The sequence below is a fragment of the Mytilus edulis genome, chromosome 4 (assembly GCF_963676685.1).
Source record: "Mytilus edulis chromosome 4, xbMytEdul2.2, whole genome shotgun sequence".
In the NCBI taxonomy this organism is placed as follows: Eukaryota; Metazoa; Mollusca; class Bivalvia; order Mytilida; family Mytilidae; genus Mytilus; species Mytilus edulis.
The window spans coordinates 38,706,400-38,734,367 of NC_092347.1; the positions used below are offsets into that span (position 1 = coordinate 38,706,400).

At 32.9% G+C, this 27,968-nt stretch overlaps 2 protein-coding genes across 2 annotated transcripts in view; one reads left to right on the forward strand and one right to left on the reverse strand.

The window, feature by feature from the left end:
• Positions 1–27,968, forward strand: part of LOC139521850 (hephaestin-like) — a 331,235-nt gene that overhangs the window by 119,662 nt on the left and 183,605 nt on the right. The gene's annotated exons all lie outside the window — the stretch shown is intronic.
• LOC139521851 (zinc finger protein 714-like) lies at positions 964–9,032 on the reverse strand. The gene is made up of 3 exons (XM_071315511.1): positions 8,879–9,032; positions 6,125–6,455; positions 964–3,547 (listed from the first exon to the last, which is right to left on the reverse strand). The coding sequence occupies exons 1-3, from the start codon at positions 8,903–8,905 to the stop codon at positions 1,464–1,466; spliced, it is 2,442 nt and encodes an 813-aa protein (XP_071171612.1). The 5' UTR covers positions 8,906–9,032; the 3' UTR covers positions 964–1,463.

Here is a 27,968-nt window from a genome sequence, read left to right on the forward strand (position 1 = left end):
GCACATGAAACTCTGCTTGAACAGTCGTGACAGTCCAGAACAAAAATAAATCCAATTATATTATAAAAAAAAACATACATGTATATATATAAAACCTATCAAATGGAACTCTGCTTCATATTGTTACACCTACAATGTAAGCAAAAAATAAAAAGGGGGAGATAAAACAAATCAGTAAAATGTACACTAAAAAAATTAACAATAAGGGCTGGTCTCCTGGATATTCCAATAAATATATACAATATATATTATGTAGATATTATTGAGTGCATTTATTATTGTGATTTTGTCATTTTAGACTAATATGCGATTTTAATCTTTGCGATATTGAAAAAATTCTGTTTAATTCATATAAAAAATTTCCAAATGCAAGTTTAAATTATTGCGATTATAGCCCTGTCGCATTTTTCACAATAATAAAACATCACAATAATTTCTGAATTACATGTAACAGTAGTTTAGGTTCAGTGAGAATGTATTGACATAATCATAATAATAAATACTATATAGATGGTTGATGATTTAAATGATCAATAACTTTTTCTGACTTGTTCTTCTTAATTTTGTAAATGAGTAACATTTTTGAATTATATGCAAAGATGTAATAAACATCTAAAATATTGTACTCTTTTTTATTAATACTGTTCACAAAATTAAAAAACACTGAAAAATATAATTCAATGAAAATTTGCTACAAAATGTATCATACTTCGATTAATTCAATTTCAAAATTTTGAAAACTGCACAATGCTCTTAAAATAATACTCTAATACTATCATTTTTTCCAATTATATTGAAAATTATAAATATTTTATAATAAAAAAAAGTCACATGATATATAATACAGAAGAATACAATATTTAAACACATGCATATATATAATAAACATGATAATAGAAATAAGACCATAACAAATTTATTTAGTTACAGTAAAATTCGAGCAAGCTATGCATGCATACTATCTTTCTTTTTTTCTTTGTGTAACTTTTTCTTCCGACACTTTTAAGTTTAAAATAAAGTAAGGAGATGAATATGTATATTTAATTTCATCAAAGAAATCATGGCTTTTCTAAAAGTAAAACAAAATTAGGCAAAGATCAATTTATGAAAATATATATTTAAATGTATACGATCTAATTTTAAAGAAAAAATATAATTGAGAAAGAAAAAAAAAGGAATAAATCTATAAATAGACCCAAAATGACTAGTGATGTATGAAAAATACATTTCAAATCATTTGTGAGGTGTGAATTTTTGTGGGTAAATTTTCATCAAAATACAGATTTTCTGAAAGCTTGCATGCAGATTATGTTTGAACAAAACAAAAACAAGTATACACAAAAATGCACAATTTTGTGCAATCAAAGAAAAGTGACACAATAATAAATAAATGCACAATATATAAATTTGGTACATACAATGTATGGTAAGGCATTAAAGTTTAAAAAAGAACAGGCTTTCTTTCACTGTCCATAATATTCATGTTCCTGTGCATTCTGAACATTCTGGTGAGGATTAATATAAGGCCACATGTACATAAAAGGTGAAGGATTAGGAATCTGTGTTACTGGGCCACCATGTGGTGTTGGTACATCACTACTATCTGTAGGATGTATGTGTGAACTAGCCATAGAGGTTAAAGCTAAAGGTACATTCAAATTTGGTGCTGGGGAAATGTTTGTAAAATGAGACTGTTCATGGTAGGTACGGCTCGATGCTAGTGGTGTTAGCGTTGGTGATTCTGACATTTCTCTGACAGAATGATGAGACGCATAGCTGTCAGCACTTGGAGATGGTTTACGATGCTCTGGTATTGCTACCCCTACAGCTGGTTCACTGCCTTCTGGTTCCTGCACTCTCTGTTCATGCTGTTGTCGATTCATTTCATCAGCCACAGCATTATAAGTAGCTTTCTCAACCTGTGACTCTATGGATGTTGTTGTATCAATAGGTTCCGAATTCTGAGTTAACTTTCCATGAATTTTCATGTGAACACGTAAATTATCTGCCCTTGAGCAAGTTTTCCCACAAACAGGACAAGCAAATCGCTTATAATCCGCATGGACTGTTCTCTTATGCTTAGACAGTCCACCTTTGTCTTGAAACAAATTTCCACATATATCACATGAGTAAGACTTGGTACCAGCATGCCTTTTCTGGTGAGCCTTGCACCTCTCTTTAGTTTTGAAAGGCTTTCCACATTCAGGGCAAGGGTAAGGACTTTCAGTTTTATGGACATACTGGTGTGAATAAAGGGTGGCATACGTTTTAAAGGATTTACCACAGGTACTGCACTGGTAGGTCTTCTCATCCTTATGTATGGCTGTGTGTATTTCTAAAGTGCTCTTGTACATGAACTGTCGTCCACACACATCACACATGAACCTATTGCCATCCATACTATGACGACGTCTATGAGTCTTCATAGAGAATTCTGTTTTAAACTCTTTCTGGCAAACTTCACACTTAAACCATTTGTCCATTTCATGTTTAGATTCTGTGTGATATTTTAGTGAATGACTATTTACAAAACCTTTGTCACAGTATTTGCATTTGTAAGGTTTTATATTTTCATGGGTCATTTCATGAACTTTTAAACTTGTTTTGTATGCAAAAGACTTACTGCAGAATCTGCACGTGTGAATTTTGTTATTTTGGTGAACTCCAATCATGTGCATTTTCAAATGATTAGAAGTAAGATAAGTTTTGTCGCATTCCACACACTGAAAAGGTCGTTTTCCGCTATGTTTAAGCATATGAAGTTTCAAACTATGGCTAAAATTGAATGATGACCCACATTCTTCACAGGTGTAAGGTTTTTCACCAGCATGTATTCCTCGTTTATGGTGATACAGAGATTCTTTACTACAGAACTTTTTGTCACAGATATTACAACCATATTTATTTTTCTTATGCGCAGATAGATCATGACGTCGCAGAGCTTTACTTGAACTATACACTTTTTCACATTCCTCACAAGAAAATTTTTCTCTGACATATTGATCATTTTTTATTTTCAGTCTAAGAGGAGGAATTCTCTGTTTTTTAACAGTCTTAAGTTTTTTCTTGCTTCCTTTATTTTGAGCTTTACTAAGTGCTTTAGTTACAGTTAGGCTTTTCTTCAAGGGAAGACCAGAGGTAAGCTTTTTCACATTCCGAATAGATGGCTTCCTCCCTCTCTTTTTGGTATTTGCCTGAGGTTGCTTTTGGTCATGTTTCTCCTCTAGATGTTGATGCAAGGCTCGATTTGATGGACAAATTTCTTCACAAAAACTACAGAGATAGACATTCCCTATATCATGGTTAACTCTCAAATGATTCTCAACTTTGCCTTGACTTTTGAAGGTAGCTGAACAAAGTGGGCAAGAAACTGGTTCATTTTTGGATTTTTCTGGTGAACTGGTATCCTCTGGTGGTACTGTCGGTAGGACAACAAGATCAGCAGCATGATCTGAGTCTGATTCATCAACACAGACATCCTCACTATCATTGTCCTCTTTGTGTTTAACATCTGGTTCAACTGCTTTCTGATCTTTACTAGTTGATCCTGTAAAAAAAATATACAAATTACTAACTTAAATTCATCATGTTCAATAGTTATCAAAGGTACCAGGATTATAATTTAGTACGCCAAACGTTTGTATAAAAAATATACAAATTACTAACTTAAATTCATCATGTTCAAACATTTGTATAAAAAAAATACACATTACATTGTACTTACTTAAATTTATAATCCATAATGTTCAAACGTTTGTATAAAATATATACAAATTACTAACTTAAATTCATCATGTTCAAAGGTTTGTATAAAAAATATACAAATTACTAACTTAAATTCATCATGTTCAAACATTTGTATAAAAATATACAAATTACTAACTAAAATCCATAATGTTCAAACGTTTGTATAAAAAATATACACATTATTAACCTAAATTCATCATGTTGAAACGTTTGTAAAAAAAATATTCTAATTCTAACTTAAATTCATCATGTTCATACATTTGTAAAAAAAATATACAAATTACTAACTTAAATTCATCATGTTCATACGTTTGTAAAAAAATATACAAATTACTAATTTAAATTCATGCATTTATCATGACCAATCAATGATAAGTATTTGTGCTATGTAAACACAGACGGAAACCCAGTTGAAATAAAACAAAAGTATCGAAGCTCTTTGTTAGAGAAGGCGATAAATGCTTACTGTAATGTTTACTATAGTGACAAAAATTTTAAAAATTAATAGAAACAAATAAAATGACAATTTTCTTCTCAATTACTTTAGTGTTTCATTTTAAAAAACCCATTTGCATAAGTTTTTAATTTATCTAGAACATAGCAGAACAATTAGATATCAAGTCGAAGAAATGGTTATCTTTCAGGTTGGATGTAGAAAATGCATAACCTCCGATTTAAATTTTTTTTTTACTACAGACGGAAAACATATCAATCTATTAGTTCAGTAATTATCATGTCTGCCCTTCCATTATATGTGACTCCAGAAAAAAATCCAAAAAATTTGTTACAATTCGAAAAGAGAAAATGGAGTGCACCTTTCTGTTAGGGCGTGTTTGAGTTGAATATTTTGTCTTGATATCGTACAAAGCAAGAATATTTCATACATCTGTTTCGCTTCAGATTCTATCATTTTTATATATCAAAGCTACAGGTTGCTATTATAACATAAAAAAATCACGGTTCTAAAAGATGAAATATATGGGTCAAGTGGAATACCTACATTGTTTCTAATGAAATCACAAAAACAACAGTAGGCGTGTTCCAATAGCTATTTTCTTACTAAAAGTACTTGACGACAGTCTTTCAAGTTGGATGATGAAAATGCATATCTTCTAAAAATTATAATTTTTTGTGTGTGATACTTGTATCTTGGGTTTATAGTCTTCAACCACTAAAAAAATCTAGTCTGCCCTTCCACGAAATATTTAATTAGAATTTTTTTAAATGTGTATGAATTTTCGAAAATTCCACCTGACAACCGATCAGACAATAGTTTTAAGTTGAATCAATGCAGACAAGATCATTAACTGATGCTCATTAGCTAGTTGATACATTTGTCTTTTAGAATACAACTGACATATAAGGATCGTAATGGTGCAATGTGGATAAATTTATCGGTTTCCAAGAGCAAAATTGGCAGCGCATCATCCCTACCACAGCTTCCATTTCTACGATTGTGAAAATGAACTGGCATAATGGAAAGATGATTTTGAAGAAGTAGAATCCTGACTGAACAATGTTGAGAGGTAATGCCAATAAGAATCCTCTAGATTTTCCATAGTCTTCAATGCAAATTAATTTAACTGATGTATATTGACATCTGTTGAATATAGTAATTTTACTCTTTTAATATTAATGTTAAAGACACTATATATAATATCTCAATTTTGATTTTTATCATACTATATCTACTGGTTAAAAAATAATCTGCAATATAAATAATCAGTAATCACCTTCAAATCGATGAAAAATCTAGATGATTTCTATTGGCTTCACCCCTCGAAAAATATTTAAATGTCAGGATGTCCGGAACTGAGAATTGACTAACTGTTTACAAAACTTTGAATTTTTCAAAATACAATATGTACATGTATGTAGGTTAAGAATTTTCTACCCTAGAATGATAAACCATGTACATGTATTTAGCAAAACCTTTCAGAATTTGGTTCCTCAAATTGACAATGCCCTTCAACTTTGTTTTGCCTTTTAAACTTGTTTGATTTGAGAGGGGGGATAGGAGGGGTCCTGATCCCGAAATCCCGGACTTAAAAAAACGAAATCCCGAGGTCCCAAATTTAAATAAAGTAAATCCTGACGTCCCGAAATCCGAAAAAAAGGATTCCCGGATCCCGCAATCCTGAGCTTAAAAACACCCGATCCCTGAGTCCCGATAAAAGTCCTATCCCCCCTCATTTGAGCATCACTCATGAGTCTTAATAAGTTATGTAGACAAAAATTGTGTCTGGCATACAAAATTTTAATCCTGGTATCTACGTCATTTAACATGTACATGTATGAGGAGTTAATATAAATCAGAGGTATCTAATGTACACTGTACTTACATGTAGTTTAGCATTTACTCTATTGTTAAACTCACTTGTAACTTTGACAATTTTTACTTCTTCAGATAAAACTTCTGTTTGTGTGGCAGCTACGTTTGTCAGAAGATCAGTCTGTATTTCTTTGTCATTTCCTGCAGTTGTAGATTTTACGTCATCATCTGGTGCATTTATGGGTAATTTAATATCATCTTTTGAAACAGAATTTTCAAATTGGTACAGACGATCTTGACTGTTGTCAAGTTGGACTAGCAACTGAGCTCTTACTGCTAAGGTATTTGAGAATTGGTAGTTAATAGCAAAGAATTGATGAATGGACTGAATTAACTTTTTGGTCATCAACTGATGAAATTCTGCAGGATCACCATTCTACAAAAAAATGAAATAAATAATAAGTTTAAATCAGTCAGCAAGAATCAATTTAAACTGCTAAAATTGATAAGAGTGCAGATAATGCTTAACAAACAATTTAATGAAACTTTCTATCCCAGTATACATGTACATGTGTGTAGAAACAATTAGGAGTTGTCTCCCATAGACCTAGGACTATACATTTTGATTAAGAAATGCAATTTCTCCAGGTCACAGTGGCTTTTAAAAGTACTTAATGTTTTGTAAATAACATGGTTTATAATTATGTTACTTTGTTTAAATGTGTATACATGTTTTCGTTTCAATGACTTTAATCATTCTAATCACTTATTTCATTGACAATAATTGAGTGTGCTTTATTCTGTAATTCAATGGATTGTATAGCTCAAAATCTGGGTATCATGATATTGGTTAATGAAATTATCCTACAATGTATCTTATCTTTTTGTATACTGTAAAGTTCTGATCTATCTAAAAGATCATGCAAGTTTATATGAGGAGAATGTTTTTGTGATTTATCTTAATTGGGATTATATTATAACAGTATTGTAAGAATTAACACCTCACGAATATATTTCCTACTTGACATTTTATTTGTAAAAAGATACTTGATGTTTGATGTTTGATGTTTGATTTATAATAGAATAGTCACATATCATCCATATGGTGTAAAATAAGAATGTCTAATTTTCATGTGTAAAACCAATGGACACATCTTTAAACAAAATGTTAAAGTAGAATAAAATAAAAAATTAAAATCTAATAGTTATAATTTATATAAGATGGTCACCCTCCTTTATTCCTAAGGGGGCAAAGATTATGTACTTACCAAACATAAATCATTTCTATACTACCGTAAAGAATGACAATTATGAAAGTACTTAGTTTTTAATAGCAGCGACACAGGCGTGCCTTCTATCTGGTACATGATGTCATGAATGCATGCTAAATTAAAGACCTTTTCCAGTGAAAGAGATTCCAGAAATGACGTATTGATGCTTTAATATTTCCACTCTAATGTGCATTCATTTTTTTTCAGGTTCGAGGTTTCTTATCTCAACAGAAGATAATAACTCATTTGGGGTATCATACATGCATACATGTATACATGTACATGTGCAATGTAACTTGTATATATACATAATGTAGCTCTAAGGGAACAGGCACTTGTCTCAGAAAAAAAAATTCTTAATTAAATGTATGTAGAACTTTTTTCTGAGACAAGTGCCTGTATCTAATAAGGGATTATAACTTTTCAGTGCCAAAAAAAATAAAAATTTGGAATTTTGCAAAAAATAATGAAAATGGCATTTGTTCAAGTTAATCATGTTAATAGCAGCAACTTTTACCTTTTGGTAACTGAGAACTTTTTAGAAAAACGAGTAAATTACAAGATTGGTCCCCCCAGAAAAAAAGCATCTTCCAAATAACTCAGGAATCATACTCATCATTAATTTATAAAACCATTGGCAAATCCAGGGGGGGGGGTCTGGTCTGGGGGTTGGACCCCCCCCAAACATTTTTTTGGATGATAAATGCATTTGAATGTGATCATTTGAAAGTTGAAACCCATCCCCCCTTTTGTCCTGGGTTGGGGTCCCCCTTTTTCAATCTGTCTGGATCCACCCCTGAAAACATCCAGATATTTGGAAACAATGCTAACCAAGAGTTGAGAGTTAATGTCTTTTATTTAATGATTAAATCCTTTGTAATATTTTCCTTGAAACAATTGCACAAAAAATTAATATCTGACACATCACATATTGAATCCAAAATAGGATTTTAAAATCAAGATAATGAGCTCGAGGGTGTACTACCACATGGGGGTACCTTCATGACGAATAATAGTAAACAAATATGCCAAATGACAATAATGTTTACTTTTTGGTTCATGACGATAAAATGTGCGTTTTCTTTATAAAAACAATCATTTCGATGAATCACGGTCAATTTTTTCCAAAAATAACGGTAATGATAAACACGAGACCTCTGACGATTCACAATAAGAATATTTTGGCAAATCACAGTAAAATTTTAATCAATTTGACACTAATGGTAGCCGAAAATGACCATTTGACATCTGACAGTTAAGGACATTACTACCCTTGATAATGGGTGATTGTCCCAACCTGTAAAGTGTTCTCTTTTTTAGTCTTTAGACCACTTTAGTCAGTCGTGTAAATTTTTAATAAATATAAATGTTTGTTCCTGTACCGTTTTTTCACTGTTGTACTTGAAATTATTGAGGATTTAAATTAAACTCGATAAAGTTTTCATTTTTACTTTAAAATAGACACATTAACGGTGTCAAAAGTTTAGGCCAAACCAACAGTCATCCACTCGATACAGGGTCAAGGACAACCTTCCTTTCATGGATGAAAAGTTTATTGTTATTTTTAAAATCATTTAGCAGAACTTACGTTATGATTTTGTGGAAAAGAGTTCATGATTCCAGATTTTTAAGGATCCATGTTACATATGCTGGTTTATTTTGTTAAACATGTATCAATATACAAACTAATTTTGCTTTGCTCAGCCTATTTTGTTAGGCGGAAGTCTTTCTGGTGGCCTAATAAAAAATAAAAACGGAATACACATGATGAAAATCCGTGTATTACATGTAAAGTGTTCTCTTTTCTTTTTACGTGATTAATCTGTTATTCAACAACGAGACTACTATATATAATAATAGTCTCAACTTAACAGCAAAAAAACACGAGATAACAATTTTAAAGCGTATAAAAAAATTGTGATAAAAAGTTAACAGAGAAGTTTTACAACATAGCATAATTTTAAGGCACTTTCAAATGATTTTTAGATACAAATTCCCATGCTCCGTATATTCCTTCAGAAACCTTGACAATTACTGCAAGGTAAAAGAACTTATTGTAACATTGATATATTCGTATAATTTAGTCACTCTTGATGGGAAACGTGGAATTTTCATGGATGTAATTTTCTTTTTTCACTTTTCGCCTGCAAACATAGTACTATTTTACAAACTGCAATAACTGGCCGCGCGTACATTTTGTGGTGCAGAACATTATCTCATTTTCACCTTGCCTTTGCATGACAAGATTATTCATTTGGACAAGATATCTAAAATGAGAATACACACCACATATGTTATTTGTAAACGATTTTATGTTTACAACTTTTTTAGAAAACAAGTTTTAAATTTTTAGATGGAAACTGCTTCAGTATGTTATTCCGACTACTAAAATGGAAAATGTCTGAGAATGATTAAAACAAAGAAGAAGATTACTTCAAGTCTTGCATTGCTTTAAATTACTTACATGCTATGTGGATACAAAATATCAGATCACGGGGGTACTATTGTTTGACTAAGTTCTTTTTTACAGTTTAAGATTTTTGTATTTACAAGTCATCATAGTCCGAGCAAAAATTGAAATTATTAGATGTGTATGATATGTTTATAATAGATGAACTATGAAGGGTTTGGAATGAGAACAGAACAGTATCTCAAAATGTATTTTTCGTAAATTTAACTTGAAAGGTTGATACAATGGGAAAACAATGTCTTATTTATTATATTCTGAGTAGTTTCCTGGATAAAACAAGTTTTAAATTTTTAGATGGAAACTGCTTCAGTATGTTATTCCGACTACTAAAATGGAAAATGTCTGAGAATGATTAAAAAAAAAAGAAGAAGATTACTTCAAGTCTTTCATTGCTTTATTACTTACATGCTATGTGGATACAAAATATCAGATCACGGGGGTACTATTGTTTGACTAATTCTTTTTTACAGTTTAAGATTTTTGTATTTACAAGTCATCATAGTCCGAGCAAAAATTGAAATTCTTAGATGTGTATGACATGTTTATAATAGATGAATTATGAAGGGTTTGGAATGAGAACAGAACAGTATCTCAAAATGTATTTTTCGTAAATTTAACTTGAAAGATTGATACAATGGGAAAACAATGTCTTATTTATTATATTCTGAGTAGTTTCCTGGATACTCGGAAAGTATTTCATCGCACAATGATACTTTATTGGAGCTTGGATGGTAAATTAAAATTATAACGAACATTTATGTATTGTAAAAAAGAAAAGATTAGTTTTTTCACTAAAGTTACCCCATCATATACCTAAATTTATAAAAAAAAAAAAAAGAAGTATAATCTTCTTGCATGAACGTATTTCAATTTATTCAATATGCTATATAAATGATTGAACTATGTAAGGTGTTTGTCCGTTAAAAAATCTTATTCATACGATATTACAATACCAGGACTGAGTTGCTTAAAACGTAGAATAAAGTTGTCCACTAAATAGCCTATCCCGTCAATGAAAAACTATCCACCGGTTATTTTTGTTGTTACTCGACCATTGAATATCTGTCTAAATATATAATCCAATTAAAAGAGGAAATTCATCAGACAAACATACTATCATCCAATGCTAGAGAATTACCAAAATATTAAAGAGACAGCGCAGGGGCGGATCGGGCCAGCCATTTTAAAAAGGGGGCTCCCAACCCAGGACAAAGGGGGGGGGTCAAACTATATTTCCCCATTTAAATGCATTCATCGTCCAAAAGGGGGGTCCAACCACCGGAACCCTCCCCCTGGATCCGCCACTGCAGCTCCAAGGTCGGACTATCGACTGACTAGGATTTGAAAACTTAACAATTTACAGCATGTGCCTTCAATTCTTTTTGTAAATGACAAGGTTATAATTTTCTTGCAATATTAGTACCATATTCATTATTTTTAAATGAAATACTTGTAGAAAACAATTGTACGCTTCATGTTTAAAACTTGAATATAATTAAAAAATTGTTTTGGTTTTTTTTTTTGTTTTTTTTTTATTTGGGGGGGGGGGGGGGGGTGAATAAAAGTGATACATGATAATAATGTATTGATAATTTTTTATAGTGCAACCTGAATTGACATAACATAATATGCAAATGTTAACGGCTCATTTCTAATTTCAGCCAGCCTTAATAGGCTTACGATGCATTACGATTCACTGTCATTTCAAATCATAATTATACATGTAGCTATACATTTGATTTGATATGAAAAATGTAGTTTTACACTTTTACATCGTGTAGTAAAAGTATTTTAATAACATCTTGTCTTATCTTTAACAGTCTATGATTAAAGTTTGCCACCACTCTATCGAGTTGCTCGTTAACAGTTCGTTTATTGCTTCTTGCGGAGAATAAAAGTAAAATCAGTGATATATGTATATATATACGTAATTTGAATTTTCACTCGAAAAATAAGGTCTTCTTTCGAAAACTTGAATGGAACGATTCACTCCATAAAACACAATCTCAACCAGACAACATACCTTTAGTGTAGCTAGTGAGTGTTTACCACCCGTGAACACATGTTTGTGGAACAATTATTTATCAACCAAAATTTATTCAATTTTGAGAGTCACTTAAAAGGGCATTGGCTACGAGATACGAAAACAATGATATATTATTTTGTTTTGTTCATTTATTAGAGAAAGTGATAACGTGGAATATTAATTTGCTTTTAGCAGTAAATTTGGTTCAATTTTGTCAACAAAAAAAAAAGATAAGAAACATTACTCATCATGAATTATTCAATTGCAAGTCAATATTTTGACCTCGTTTAATCCATGTTCAAGTGACCTTTGATTTAACCCCTTAGTTGGAGATGGGTTTACCGTTACACATGTATTCAGCTATCAAAAGGGAAAAATGGCAACATTGAAAGAAAATAAGGACGAATGATTTGGTTGACTGATTCAATCCACTTCAAAAAATTCTAACACAGGTAAAAATGACGATAAACATACATTTTAACCTACAATATGAAATCAAACAGACCAGGAAAAATCCAATTGCACGTGGACGCTATCTGTTTATTTTGGGTTATATGCCCGGACCGTCGGTAGTCTTAGGGGTAATCAATATGGTTAATTAGATGGCGTCTACACAAAAAAAATACAAACGCCATGTTGATAAATATTATCGATTCTAATCATTAATGAATTGCTTATTCTAATCTTATATTTTTGTCCATCTGATGAGTTAAGCCTTTTTCAACTGATTTTTATTGTCAGTCGTCCTTATGTTGTACTGTTATACCACTGTACCAGGTTAGGGGAGGGGATCCCGCTAACATGTTTAACCCCGCCACATTATGTATGTGTGTGCCTTTCTCAAGTCCGAAACCTGTAATTCAGTGGTTGTCGTTTGTTTAAGTGTTACATATTTGTTTTTTGTTCATTTTTTTTTTGTATATAAGTAAGGCAATTAGCTTTCTCGTTTGAATTGTTTTACACGTCATTTCGGGGTGTTTTATAGCCGACTATGTGGTATGGGTTTTGCTCATTGTTGAAGGCCGTACGGTTACCTATAATTGTTAATTTCTGTGTCATTTTGGCATCTTGTGGAGAGTTGTCTCATTGGCAACCATACTACATCTTCTTTTTTATAATTATGGTATTTTGGATATATACGACATGTATAGTATGTTATGAATCAAATATGAGATTTTGAGTCAAATCGGTGACGATTAATTTGACAGCTTTTGCCCCTTGAAATATTATCAATGTTAACGAACGATTTTTTTTTACTTAATTTACAAGTGTGGACACAGATCAGTGTAGATATTATGTTTGGATGTTTGACAGTGTTTTGTATGAAAAAAAGAAGTTCTATGTTTTCCCCATAGGGTACTTTATTATCAACTGTGTTGAGCAATATGAAAACTAACCTGAGCATTAGAAGTGCTGTTTAATATTCTCAGTTTTTTAAGTTCAAGACGAGCATGGAAGCGACATTAATTGCATCAATTACCAAATGATTATGATAGAACTATGTTACACATCTTTGATTTTGGATACATTTTAAAGCTAGGAGAGGAACACATGCATAACAGGTTCATTTTTCATGATGTGATTTTTATTTATATGGAGATGGTATCTGAGAACATGTATTTGCTTACTATTTGTATGGTTCTATTTATATTACGTTGTGGAGGAACATCATTATCATAAGTAAAAGATTTCGTTTAAATGTCAAAATTGTTTCTCAGATTAAAAGACATTTAATTGTTTTTAGTAATTAATTAACTCAGATTAGAAGATATTAGTAATGACAATGTCTAACATGATGCTTGGGGCTAGATAAGCTAGAGAGTAAACTTCTGTGATATTTTATATCAATTATTTGAAAATATTTCCTCAAAAGCAGGTCAAAGCAAAAACAAAATTGGCCAGTATGGAAATAATATCATCAAAATTACCTTTGTAAGCATGCTTCAAAGACTCATAACTGCCACAGAAGTCATCTGATAAAATTTCAAGTGGATATGAACATCTACTTAATATGTCTAAAGATCTAAAAAGTTACAGTATTCATTAGGAAAAAAGTATTGCAAAAATATTCTCTTTTCAATTTATTTTGTTATATGGATACGAATATAAGCAATACTAATATTGCACGCACGGGTATCATTCGGTTTAACGAGAGAAATGGTCGTGAAAGAATATATAACGGCGGTCAAGTATTGAGAGACGATCGTGAAAGCTCTGGTAACGGATCGTGAAAGACATTTAATGAAATTTCTAGGTCAGAATCTTTGAAAAAATCGCTTAATTTTCAAAACGCGGAACAAATCCTAACAAAAAAATACGTCTGTCAAAATGGTTTAACTTCCTCAACATAACTGTGAAATAAGATAGAGAAAATATGCAGTACTTTATGACAAAACACAAAAGGCGCAATGCTTTGTCTATGAAATTAATTACAAATAACATGCTTTTTGTACCTATAATGGTCATATTTCAGTTTATCGTGATATATTTGAAATTTAATCTTTGGTGTATCTGATAGTACAATAAAATTAAGGTATGTTCTTCTCTTAAAAGCATTACTTTGTATATGAAAACCTTGAATTTGTTGAATATCCATCAAACTTGATCGTGAAAGATCAGGCAACGCATTATTTTGATCGTGAAAGATAATGCGTGACCCGACTTATTAATAGTAATCAGAAATCAGTATTTCTTTTACCATTTGATAAACCTGCAACTGGTTGAAACCTGTAACTATTTTGATAAGGATGAACATTAAATCTAATTTTTTTTTATTCAACACTGTACCTCGAAAGTTAAAAAAACAACAACTAAAAACGTCTCTAAATAAGTTTGAAAGATTCAGCTCTGAAGTGCAATTCAGACAGACCGACACTATTTAGCCAATAAATGGATATGCAACGTTTACACCAAAATGATATCCATCAAACAAAAAATTACAGCAAAACAGCATCTTTCATGAGTAATTTGAGATAACCAACATTTTGTGCAACAGTACTTTCTTAAGTTCTGTAGGAAGTACACCACTAATTCATGGTCCCATTACTTTCTATGTTAAATTCCTCCATTTCAACCAGGCACACCTCTTTCATTTTAAGTTCAAATAAAGTGGCAATCATTGCACGTCAAAGCAACACTTTATGGCGTCTTCTACTGAAAAAATCAACATACCTTACATGGCATATAAGAAAGAACTGGTTCCCAGAACTTCGGATGTACCAAAACAGGTACTTCAGATCTGACAAACAGACCAAATGTACCCTCTTTTCAAAATTTGCTGCAGTTTTTTAAATATTTAAAATTAAAAGTCCAAAAGTGTTCTACAATGATCACCAGTCCTTCAGCTTTCATTTGATGTCAAAACTACCTAAATATCCTACATATTTTGAAAGTTACACTCATGCGTAGGAACTATTTTGCGTTAAATATGTACTACTTTCTGGTATGTGCTTTCTGGCCGGGCCCGAATTAGTGGTGTTACACCTGTATATACAACGCAGATGTGGATTGATTTAACATATACTACAGACTCTAGAATACCAGAGCGCAAATGCTGTAATGTCTCGTCTTCTTTACTTATGATAGTTAATTTTTGGAACGTCTATAATATCAAGGGTTTTACTAGAAGTGTCAAATGCTCTTAATGCGCTTAATGTATTTTTGTCCATCTAATGAGTTAAGCCTTTTTAATTGATTTTTATAGTTCGTTCTTACGTTGTACTGTTATACCACTGTCTCAGGTTAGGGGGAGGGTTGGGATCCCACTTACATGTCTAACCCCGCCATATTGTTTATGTATGTTCCTGTCCAAAGTCAGGAGCCTGTAATTCAGTGGTTGTCGTTTGTTTATGTGTTACATATTTGTTTTTCGCTCATTTTTTTTATACAAATAAGGCCTTTATATTAGTTTTCTCGTTTGAATTGTTTTACATCGTCATATCTGGGCCTTTTATAGCTGACTATGAGGTATGGGCTTTGCTCATTGTTGAAGGCCGTACGGTGACCTATAGTTGTTAATGTCTGTGTCATTTTGGTCTCTTGTGGATAGTTGTCTCTTTGGCAATCATACCACATCTTTTTTTTTTAAATTATGATTGTCAATGGTTCATAAAAGAGTGCAAGGTCGGATTAACCATGACATACAGATCTCTACAAATATCCCGTAGACCAAATAAATGTGTTCCGATCCTTACAGTGCCTTAGAAACTGACAAATGTAAAAGTTATGCTTGGCCAATTAATTCGAAACATAAGGTCAAAAGTATATGAACCCTGATCGACAGCCAGACATAGACAACTTACTATCATTCAATATATCAAATACAATTGACGTCATCATGGTCATATATGAAACATGCAGACAGACATGTACACCATACACGAAATACCATGGCGCTATAGCATACAGGTATATATCCAAAAGGCTAGACAATATAAAACGAGCATTGCAGAATGATGCAAGATATTGAGTTCGATGTTATTTGAAACTTTGCAGAAGTCGAAAATGTACACCTCACAATCATAACAACAATTATCCTAAAGCTTAACGAATCCGCGATACGGACTAGACCACAAAAATGAATCTTCATCCATGAAATAAGGCAAATTCGGGGTCAGGTGAATCCTTTCTGACGGACATGTAGTTTATAGGATCCAATATACAAAATGTGGGTATCCTATATGATGAGTTTATCCTATAACTCGTGATAATTGAGTACTTCACATGACAATAAAAAGCTTCATCCTACAATCATCCAACTATTTTACATTTCATTTTCTGAAAATATTAGTACTTTGAAAAGCTTAAACCTATTGAGGATGTTGACCTATATAGCTTTTCTCAATACCAATAACAAATATTAAGTATGATATAATTGAAGAATAATTTGAACGTCTTCGTAGCATCAGATCTTTCACGATCCTTTTCACGATCTTCAAAAATGTACGTGATCTTTCACGATCTGAAAAATCAATTTTTGAGTAAATAGTTCTTCAGATTATGTTTATACAAAATAACTATGAGAACCATTTGATTATTTCAAATAGAATGCCCTTATTCGTATTAAAGTTGTTTTTCTAGTCGAATTTGTGAAAAAATCATGTTTGTTTACATTTTTTATGTCATTGAAATTTCGAGAAGCAATCTGCCTTTTGTTGTTTTGTAATAACTATGTACTTTTAAAACTGGATATTCTCACATACTGATCATAATGTTGAACCATTTTGACAGACAGTTTTATTTTGTCGTAAATTTTCTGTGTAATTAGTTAAATTAGAATATGTATTGACCTTTTTTGGTAAATTTGTGTTTTTTTTAATTTGGCTAATGAACAAAAATGTTTGATTAAAATCTAAATAAAATGCTATTATCTCCCTATTACTTACATTGTACATATAATGGATACTACTTCGATAATTCCTTTTACACGAGAGTTGTCTGTCAAATCTTTATTTCACAAAGAATGAATTGCATAACAATGAACTGAGCTCAAAGCAAAGTACTTTAAAAATACACTTAGACAAAGAGCTAAATCCAGTGACAGGGATCTCCATGGATGAAAATTGAACCATGGAGGAACTTTCACCATTACAAACCTTGTCTACGCTGTACAGTGTAGCGCGATCGGAAGTATTTTATCACTCCATACAAAGATGGTGAACATGCTAATTCATTGCTTATTTAAATTATATTTATTTGAATTTTCATTATAGAATTAGAAGTATCAATATTTTCATTTATTGCCGTTTTTAACCATTCAAATGCCAAGTCTTCATGGTCCCCCCTTAGTCGAGAATGACCAAAAGCTGTCATGAAGGTCCCCAAGCAGATTTCTTTTATTTTTGGTAATTGTTATGGGGGTTAAAAATCATCTGATGTGGAGCTTATTTTTCGTGGACACTCAAATTCAGAGCCCATTACCGGTATGGCTGATTTGCAGCAACAACAAAACAATTCGTACGGGTTATGTAAAAGGTTAAAGAGATTTGTAAAGCAAACGTTGACAAATGATGTGACGAAAAGGTTTTTAATGACTTTATCTGGAAAAATTGATGCTGTGCAACATGCATCTTTCGAGTCTGAATAGAAACCGGAAACGCGGATGTATCAATTTGATTGTAATATACGAAATGAATTCGGAATTTAGATACGATATTTCTTTACAGGAAATATTTAAGTTTTTACTTTTAAACTGTTAAAGTAATTCTAAATTATCGTTACAGCAGTACTCGAGTTATTTGCGATGTAATAATATTTACTGTTTTGCGTCTTATTTTGTACTTCTTAAAAAAGGGGGATGCTGATTGCGTAAGTCAAAATAAAGCACGTGTTCGACTTGTTAAACTGTTTTCTTTGTAACTGGATTAATTTATTAATTTATTTATTTAATCTAAATGATCATAATCATTTGCTGAAACTTAGTTGATTACTTTGACAATGGATCGTGTATCCTCAGATAGTATTCTCCTGTCTGGTTTGTTGATCTACCTGTACAAGCTCAGGTACAAGCAATTAGCGATCTTAATCCGGATATCCCTCAGGCGTTAGAACTGTATTGGATTATAACATAAAAAGCTTAAGGGTTATGCAATCACATGCATTTGATTATAATTGATAAAAAAATGGCGTCGGGCTACAAAAAACGATGAAGTATTGAACGATGGCGGAAGACAATTTAACGATGGCGCAAGACAATTTAACGATGGCGCGAGTCATTTGACGATGGCGCAAGACATTTGAACGATGGCGGGGCTCCATCGTTAAACAGGCCATGGAGATCCCTGCAGTGATATACTTTGTACTTCAGGTCCTTCATGAACATCCATCGACCAAAAGCATATCTCAATTACATGCCATACTACATGGTTGGATCAGAAGTCCTGCAAGAAATTTAAAGACATGAATTTTATTATTGTATGTTAAGTATATATACCGGTTAATCAATATCTCAATCAGGGGGTGATTCAGGCGGTCGCATGCATGCCTCCCCCTAAAATTTACAAAACATGGGTTGTCCTAAGCTTATTAAAGTATATGAGGAGATAATTTCGATCAAAAATCATTTTCGCCTCGCTCCGCTCGCCGATAATTTAAGTTTGTGGCCCCTAATCTAAAATCCTGGACCCGCCTATCACTACTAACACTATTGTAATGCACATGTAATGACCTTAAACAATTAGAAAGATCTTACTTGCCCATCAAAAACCATAGGCGAATCCAGCTACCCCCTTTTGTGTGAAAATTTTGGTTGAGTATATAGGGAATCACTGAGGTTTGACTGGAGCGGACCCTCTCGTATGACAGTCAATGCCCCCTCCCCCCCCCCCCCCCGAACCTTTTATAAAAATGTCTGGATCCGTCAGTGACAACAAGAGTGAGAATCAATACAATATTTTTAAGAATGATTGTTTCAAATCGTTTATATACTTTTTTTACTGGCGCTTTGTTGGATTCACCATTTTTCAAAGTTAGAGAGAGGTTGAGCGCTCAAACATATAAAACCATACCAAATAATTTGTATGCATATCACAAGTCCGAATGGTTGCTTGTTGTTTAATTGTTACAGTACATCTGTTTTCCGTTTTGTCACTAATCAACTCTCCCCCCCCCCCTTTTTTATATGTGTTAAAGTTTGTCATTTTTGCTCATTGCTTAAGGGCATACGATACAGTAGAGATCCCTCGTTGATTTTTTCTTAAAATTTTGATAGAAGGTCAATTTTAATGTGTTCTTTTCAAATATGCAAAGAAAAAAGTACCTTCATGACTTACTTTTTGAGATAATTTGGTTCGAAATGTGCATATTTGGAAGAAAATCCCTGAAATTTCATAAATTATGACTTTTAAAGAAAGTAACAATACTTTTGAACGAAAAGTCATAACTTAACCGGATTTTTTGTAAAATATTCCCTTGATCCATGGCATCAACATGCTGAAATAAGTTTACGGTTAAATCAAATCATGTTCCGGATTTAGATTGCTATATCCGAAATAAAGAAATTGACTATATTTTTGCGTCTTTTCGGAAGTGCAGAAAATAATTGATCGTTGATTTTTTTCTGAAATTTTGGCGGAGTGTTCTTGAAACAGTACTTGATTGGTTGCAAAAGAAAAAAATTGGGGTCCATGTGCTTGTTTTTTCAATAAAAGCCATATACCTTAATTTTTTACGACGTCTGTCAGTATGGCGCTAAATTACGTTACATTAAGTTTTAATCGCAACAACGTCGTGTAATCATTCCCGCCGTACACGAGTTCGCTGTCAAGTATATGCAGGTGTTTTTCAAAGCGTTGATACTTATCATAAAAATTTATAAGATGGTTAATCATAAAATAGAAAACATTTGTGCTAAACATTTACGAAACGAAATTTGGACAGGTACCTTTTCATAATAAAAAAAAGACTATAAAAAAGGTTTCTAGCAGATTGCTTTGTCAAATGTACGATAAAAAGGAAAACCTGATAGAAGTATAAAGGTGCATCTCCGTCCGACATTAGTTCTAAATTGCTTCATGTACTGTAAGAGGATAGACAACATTATTGACATGACAAAATGTGAACCAACTATGAATTAAGTGAGGCGATACCATAAATTGACAACAGTATAACCTTCAACAATGACAAACTGATACCGTATCGTCAACTTTACAAGGTCCCGACGTACTTTGATTTTATTTTTTTTACATTCAAAAGATAATCATCTTTCAAATTTAAATTATAAGCAGTACTTCTTGTTTTATAATAAGAGCTGTTTTGTGCAATTTAACTCATGCCATTATTGCCTCAATCGACCGAAAATGAAGTTGTAATATAATATTTCATAGGAAGTACAGCAGCCGGTATAAGAGAATAATATTGAACGATGTCTTTATCAGGGTCCTACTAAAATGCGCCCGGGAGCGCCCGGGTGAAGAAAAAGCGCCCGGGGAAAAGAAAAAGCGCCCGGAGAAGAAAATATAGCGCCCGGGGAACAGAAAAAGCGCCCGGGGAAAATATATAGATATTTTATTGGCATGAGACAAATTTGTTAAGATATGAAAATTGATTTTTTTTTTTTATTATTTTAGACAATTAGTTTGCAAATTCAGATAATAGACATTTGTAATAAAGCACAAAAACAATTATGAATATTTCAATTTTAACAATAATATATGAATACTTTTCGAAAGATTGATAACAATGGATCACAGTTTATGCGGAAGATTTATAAAATGTAAGACATCAAAAGACATGTTTTTCAAAAACGATATCAAAATGAAAAATGTATAAGACAACCCAAATTTCACAGATAAATATTAATTTAATCAAAAAGTTTAGTTTTATAAAATGATATAATAAATCTATCTCAGCATCTGTATAAAAAAGTGTTCATGTAGTTGCGAAAATATTAGACCTCAGGCACCGATTATTTTTAAATAACAAAATATACATTTTGATCGAGGACAATGTCTTTCATGATTCTTCTTTATACTCTTATTTATATTTATTTACTTACTTATATACAATTTTGAAATCTAAAATGTAAAAGTGCAACAACACTTTAGATGTAGCATCGTACATATCCCCATTTATATTAAGGACAAAACAAGCAATGATTAGTTATTTTTTAAAGAAAAAAATATGTTATAAAATATTGTTATTTTCTTCTCCCGGGCGCTAATTTTCTTCTCCGGGCGCTAATTTTCCTTCTCCGGGCGCTTTTTCTTTTCCCCGGGCGCTTTTTCTTTTCCCGGGCGCTTCCGGGCGCTCCCGGGCGCTTTTTAGTAGGACCGCTTTATCAATAGATAATTAAGTTACATAACCTTTTTACGGCGTATACGTATGAATATGGCGTACTTGTTTGTCTAGAAGTAGAGCTATATTGAAAACACTTTGTTCGTCTGTCCGATCGTCTAACTATACGACGAGTTTTAACGTATGTACACTTTCTGATCTGTCTATCTGCAATTAGTGTACATTTGCCGATACTTCAATTTTTATCTCTCAATACATTGAAGTACAATAGGGACATGCTTATACAAATAAGAAGACGTGGTATGATTACCAATGAGGCAAATTTCAATCAGAGACCAAATGGCTAAACGACTATAGGACATCGGACGGCCTTCAACAATGAGTAAAACCCATACCGCATAGTAAGCTATGAAAGGCCCCTACATGACAAATGCAAAACAACTCAAACGGGAAACTTACGGCCTGATTTAAGTACAGAACAATGAACAAAATACAAATATGATGAACAAAACCAAAAGACACTATTTATTTGCAAGCCCTTTTAACAGCATGTGAACGGGCGTTTTCTTGTTTTGGTCTATTACATCCAGTTTCATATACAAAAAGAATACAACAAATTAAACAAACTAACGTGTGACAATTATGCATCTATTGGTAATATTTTGCTTAAATTCAAACCAAAAACGACACCAATATATTTTTTTGAAATCTTTTTAACGGACTTTTATTGACAGTTTTTCTACATACACATACAATGATATGTTTTTAAAATATCAATTAAAATCGGCAATTTTTTATATGTACCAATTTCAAGTCCAGAACATCCAATTATAATAATTTGAGTCTGCCGCCAGAACATAGAACAAACATCGACTCAGTAGAGATTGTCATTCAAATTGGCCGCTTGCGTGCTGACATTCTTATCGCGATGAACATGAAGCATAGCAAGACCACAAAATCCATCGCCTCTCATGCCTACCCTTTCCTACGTTTGCAGTCGTCTCATGGCAAAAAAGAACGTTCACTGCAGAGGCTTGTTACTTGGAGAGTTAATAAATGCCCAAAAACACGTCGTACGTTTGTGTAAAATTCCCTATAAAGGAATCAAACTTTCCTATAAGCATGATAAGCACGATCATACAATCGCTGTTACAAAATATTAAACTTGCTTTTATGCTGACAAAGAGTAAAGACCAGTAAACAAACTAGGCATAGAACATGGTAAGATACGCGTGTATGATTTTATATAGAGTAAGTTTACTAGTGTGATATTGGTACTGGTGAACTTCGCCTGGAGTTTTTCGCCGTTTACATCTAGGTCCGTGATTTCAATTTTTTTCTTGTAATAGTCAGTGGAAACATATTTAAGATCCAGAATCAATGAAATAACGGAGTGTTGGGATCCGATCCCGAAATACCGTATATAAAGACACAAAATCCGTAGTCCAGAATTAGAAAAAAAAATCACGTTTTAAAGGTCCTCCCGTTCCTCAATAATGTCGAATTGGAATGCAGGATGTTCTTTCAATTTTTTTTAGGTTGAAGCGAAATAAAATTTAGAATGGAAATGGGGAATGTGTCAAAGAGGCAACAACCCGACCATAGAACATAGATAAAAAATAATCTATGCAGGTTTCATATGATTTATATTTTGTTCGTCAGTAGCTCGAGGTCAGTAGTGACTGAGAACAAATAAAGTTGATGAATTGGACTCATAAATGAAGGACTGCTCTCGTGCGATACCCCAGTGTACTTGGCAGACAGGACTGCCCTCGTGCGATACCCCAGTGTACTTGGCAGACAGGACTGCTCTCTTGCGATACCCTAGTGTACTTGGCAGACAGGACTGCTCTCGTGCGATACCCGGCAGTGTACTTGGCAGTCTGTTTATAGTTTTTGAATTAGTTCTAAAGGTTATTTTCAATAGTACTCAAACTCTTAACCTCTGGTGTGAACTCAAGCAACATCAGTAAGTTTACTAGAATTATTCCTTCCTCACCTCAGTTCAGTATCGCCTTTCCATGATGGTAACCGTTACTAGCCTAGGTTAATGTAATCGAGAACATCACCAATTGAGATGTTGAGTTATATTGGGGAGGAATAGTTTGAAAGGAATGATTGAAAAGTTATAGAAATTAAGGTTGAGACAAAACAACAGTAGACTATGTTTCGTATTTAATTACAATTAACAAATAAACACATAAAAAATATAAGTGCCGAAATTTAAGTGAGGAAATTGCCTCATTTGTCTCAATGGTAGTTACGGCCTTGCTGACTCCATCCTGCTTTTTTTTGGGGTTCACCGTACGCATATCCCTATTCACGGTAAACTGGTCCGCCATTCCATCTATAGCGTCCGATAAGTGAACACAACAGGGGTCCAGTTTATATTCACGGTTCATTAAGCCGCTTTCTGTTAATTGGTTGATGTATTTGGCGGGAAATTATGTGAAGGCCGGAAGTCCTGACCTAACACTGGAACTGCTAGAAAATAAACACCTACCTACTTAATAACTTGATCGCTTTGTGTTTGGAAATTCATTATGTTATCAGTCAGGTCAGTCTTATTCTTTCTTTAATGACACAAAATGGCCCTGTCACTGTGTAATTTAATGTTAACCGATAATATAATGAATGTTTAGCTTGATTCGAATGACGAGAACGAGTAAATAAAGATATTCATATGATATACCTCTTGTTAATGGCTAGATTATGTCTTATTGTTACCAGTCCAGATATTCATCTTAAGTCATAACTCCTGCCAATGAAAGTTAAATGATCAAATATGCGAAAATTTAAGTTGACATATTTAAATGAGCTAAATTAATACGGGAATCGAGTAGACCGGTATACATGTAAATGATATTAAAAGTGTATTTAAATCGACAAGTGTAAATAATTATAACAAAGAAATAAAATCAGTCCACTCTGTTAATTTGTAGAATAATTATTTTATAATCAACTGAGCAATACAAATGGCAATTTGTACTACCTAAAGACTGCAGCAAATTTTATTTAATAAACAAACATTCTGTGAATATAGCATGGTCAGTTACCATAGGTGGATCCAGGGGCGGCCGCCCCCCCCCCTTTTCGTGGGAAAAATTTGGTGGATTATATATGGAATCACTGAAGCATGACTCGAGCGGGGCCCCCTTTAGGTCAGTCAGCAGGCCCCCTCTTTTGAAAAGTTCTGGATCCGCCACTGGTTACTGTTTAAAAATTCATTGTTTTGATGTTATATGTATATGTAAATTTTTCAGGAAACAAAATACTTAATATATGTAATACCTGGATTTTAATGTGCATTTTTTTCCAATCTGTAGAAGATAACAAAGTAGACAAACACACAACTTTCATTTGATATGGTCCACCCAGTTACACAGTTTAAATTTATCAAACCTCTTTCCCAACTTAGATTGTTTGGCATCTTCTGCAGGTATGGAAAAAAATGAATAGCAAAGTCTTGAAAAGAGTATCATTTTCTGGAACGTCAAATGCATTTGAAATTTAATTATGTAGTTCATGCCATCTAAGTACACATGTACTTAATACATATAATATCATCTTTCCAATTTTAATGCCAACTCAAGAGTTTTCACCCCAATTTTTTCAGTCCACTGAAATAGACAATGACAGTGCTAGTGGGGCCTACTAATGACTAATTCTTGTTTTATATATTTTCATGTGTATGCATGGTTGTATATATATTTATATTTCATTTCAGAGTAAAGTTGCTTCAAAGAAATAAAAAATTGGTTGATCAATTTATTTTTAGTTCGCCAAGCTCATCTCATGCATTTGGCGTCCGTCATCGTTGTCCGTTAACTTTTACATAAATCTTCTCCTCTGAAACTACTGGGCCAAAACAAACTAAACCTGGCCTAAATCATCCTTATGGTGTCTAGTTTAAAAAATGTATCTGATGACCCGCCTGCCATTAACCAGATGGCTGCCATGGCTCAAAATAGAACATAGGGGTAAAATGCAGTTTATGGCTTATGTCTCTGAAAAGCATGTAGAGTAAATCTGACAAAAGGTAGAAATGTTCATTAGGTGAAGATCTATCTGCCTATTCGGCAGTAAGGTTGATCTATATCATTTAGTATATTTTTATGTGTTTGGTAGTCAAAGATATTTGGTATGTAGTTGTATTAGTATTGGCACATCTCATTACCATGGAGATTATTTTGCTCCGCCCGCCTTCTCAGTTATGGTTTATTGACTTTGAAATTTTGCTTAGTTTATGTATTAGTTTGTTAAGGTTTGTTTAAAGGAAACTTCTTATTTCAAGATGTATTTTTCATGTGTATGGTTGTATATATATATTATTGTCTCGCTTGACATTTGGTCTAAAAGTGAGACAAAGGTATGCTGTTTCTGGCATCCACCACAGCGGCACCAATGTATTTTAAAATTTGTGATTAGATCTAGTTAATGTGGTGAACTACAAGTTGTAGATCAATCATATTTGGTATGCAGTCCTTTATTTTAGTCCTATTATTTAGTATTGGCACATCTCATTTCCATAGAGATTATTGGACCCTCCCCCCGCAATCATGGTCTATTGACTTTGAAGCTTTTCCTTATTTTACATGGATTTGTTTGTGATTAGGTCAGTTTATTGGGAACTATTGGGAACAACAAGTGGTAAGTCAATTATATTTGGTATGCAGTTGTATAAGCATTTGAATCGTTTTCACAGCGATTATTTGGCTCTGCCTCCTTAGTCATGGTCTATTGTCTTTTTTGCTAAGTGAACATGTTTTAGTTTCCAATTCTATCAAGGAGGACGGAGGAAAAATAGAATAAAAAGACATGGAAAATTCATAATGTCAAATTTACTTGGTCTACAACAAAGAAACTCTTTTATTTGATTGCTGTTCATCATATACAAGTTCACAGACAAGTCCTTCAACAATGAGAAAATGTTTAAAAAAATTGTACTTAAAAATGTTTTGATTTGTGTACATTAATCTGAATAATAATGACTTTCTTTTATTTCCAATTCTACCAAAGAGGACAGAAGAAGCAGCCCAAAGTGAAAGACTTGAAGAAATATATGCAATGTAAGTAGGATTAAGTGATTTTGCTGTTTGTGGCGTTTCCTCGAAGTAGCTGGTTACCTCCAAATGGGACGACAGTCATGGATGTTGAGATGGCCTACGTCGCAGATTCGCGAGGACGGGCGGCTGGGATGTTCGCTAGCGACCTACGACAGCTACAGGCTTTCTGCCTATGCCTGTAGAAGGGGACTTTGAGATGTCATGCTGAAGTTTTCTGGAGATTATCTGGTTTCATTTTTGGGAAGCAGTCCACATGGAAAAATGATGCAGCCAAACTAAAGATATGCTCGATTGGTTCTTTCTAATAACCCTGTTATTAAGAAGCAGGAAAAATGAAGAATAAGAGAGGGAAAATGTCAAATTTACTTGGTCTACAACAAAGAAACCCTTTTATTTGATTGCTGTTCATCATATACAAGTTCACAGACAAGTCCTTCAACAATGAGAAAATGTTTAAAAAAATTGTACTTAAAAATGTTTTGATTTGTGTACATTAATCTGAATAATAATGACTTTCTTTTATTTCCAATTCTACCAAAGAGGACAGAAGAAGCAGCCCAAAGTGAAAGACTTGAAGAAATATAGGCAATGTAAGTAGGATTAAGTGATTTTGCTGTTTGTGGCGTTTCCTCGAAGTAGCTGGTTACCTCCAAATGGGACGACAGTCATGGATGTTGAGATGGCCTACGTCGCAGACTCGCGAGGACGGGCGGCTGGGATGTTCGCTAGCGACCTACGACAGCTACAGGCTTTCTGCCTATGCCTGTAGAAGGGGACTTTGAGATGTCATGCTGAAGTTTTCTGGAGATTATCTGGTTTCATTTTTGGGAAGCAGTCCACATGGAAAAATGATGCAGCCAAACTAAAGATATGCTCGATTGGTTCTTTCTAATGTCCCTGTTATTAAGAAGCAGGAAAAATTGAAGAATAAGAGAGGGAAAATGTCAAATTTACTTGGTCTACAACAAAGAAACCCTTTTATTTGATTGCTGTTCATCATATACAAGTTCACAGACAAGTCCTTCAACAATGAGAAAATGTTTAAAAAAAATTGTGTATAAAAATGTTCAGCTGTTTCTTACAGAGTTATCTCCTTAGTGTTATGTAGGTGTCAGACCACCAATTACTCCCTCAAATTTTGAACGTATGTAAAAGTAGGCCTACTGTAACACAAAATAGTGCTTTTGGTGTCATTGTTTACTTAATTTAACCAACAAATTTGCAGAAATGAAACTTTTGGTGAAAGAGAAATATATTTCGACCATTTTGAGCTAAAATTCACTTGTCTGTCAGTTTGCATTTAAATTTTTTGGATTAATGCGCTCTATAGTACACTTATTTAAGATTTCCAGAAAACCAGGGGTTATTTTTGGAGTACCGCTGA

Bases quoted from the DNA above. Each gene is read 5' to 3' on its own strand.
- LOC139521851 (XM_071315511.1), bottom strand. From the start codon at position 8,905: ATGAACTCTTTTCCACAAAATCATAAC. The intron at 6,456-8,878 runs GTAAGTTCTGCT...ATTTTTTTGTAG, and splicing joins CTTTTCCACAAAATCATAAC to AATGGTGATCCTGCAGAATT. The intron at 3,548-6,124 runs GTGAGTTTAACA...TTTTTTTTACAG, and splicing joins AAAAATTGTCAAAGTTACAA to GATCAACTAGTAAAGATCAG.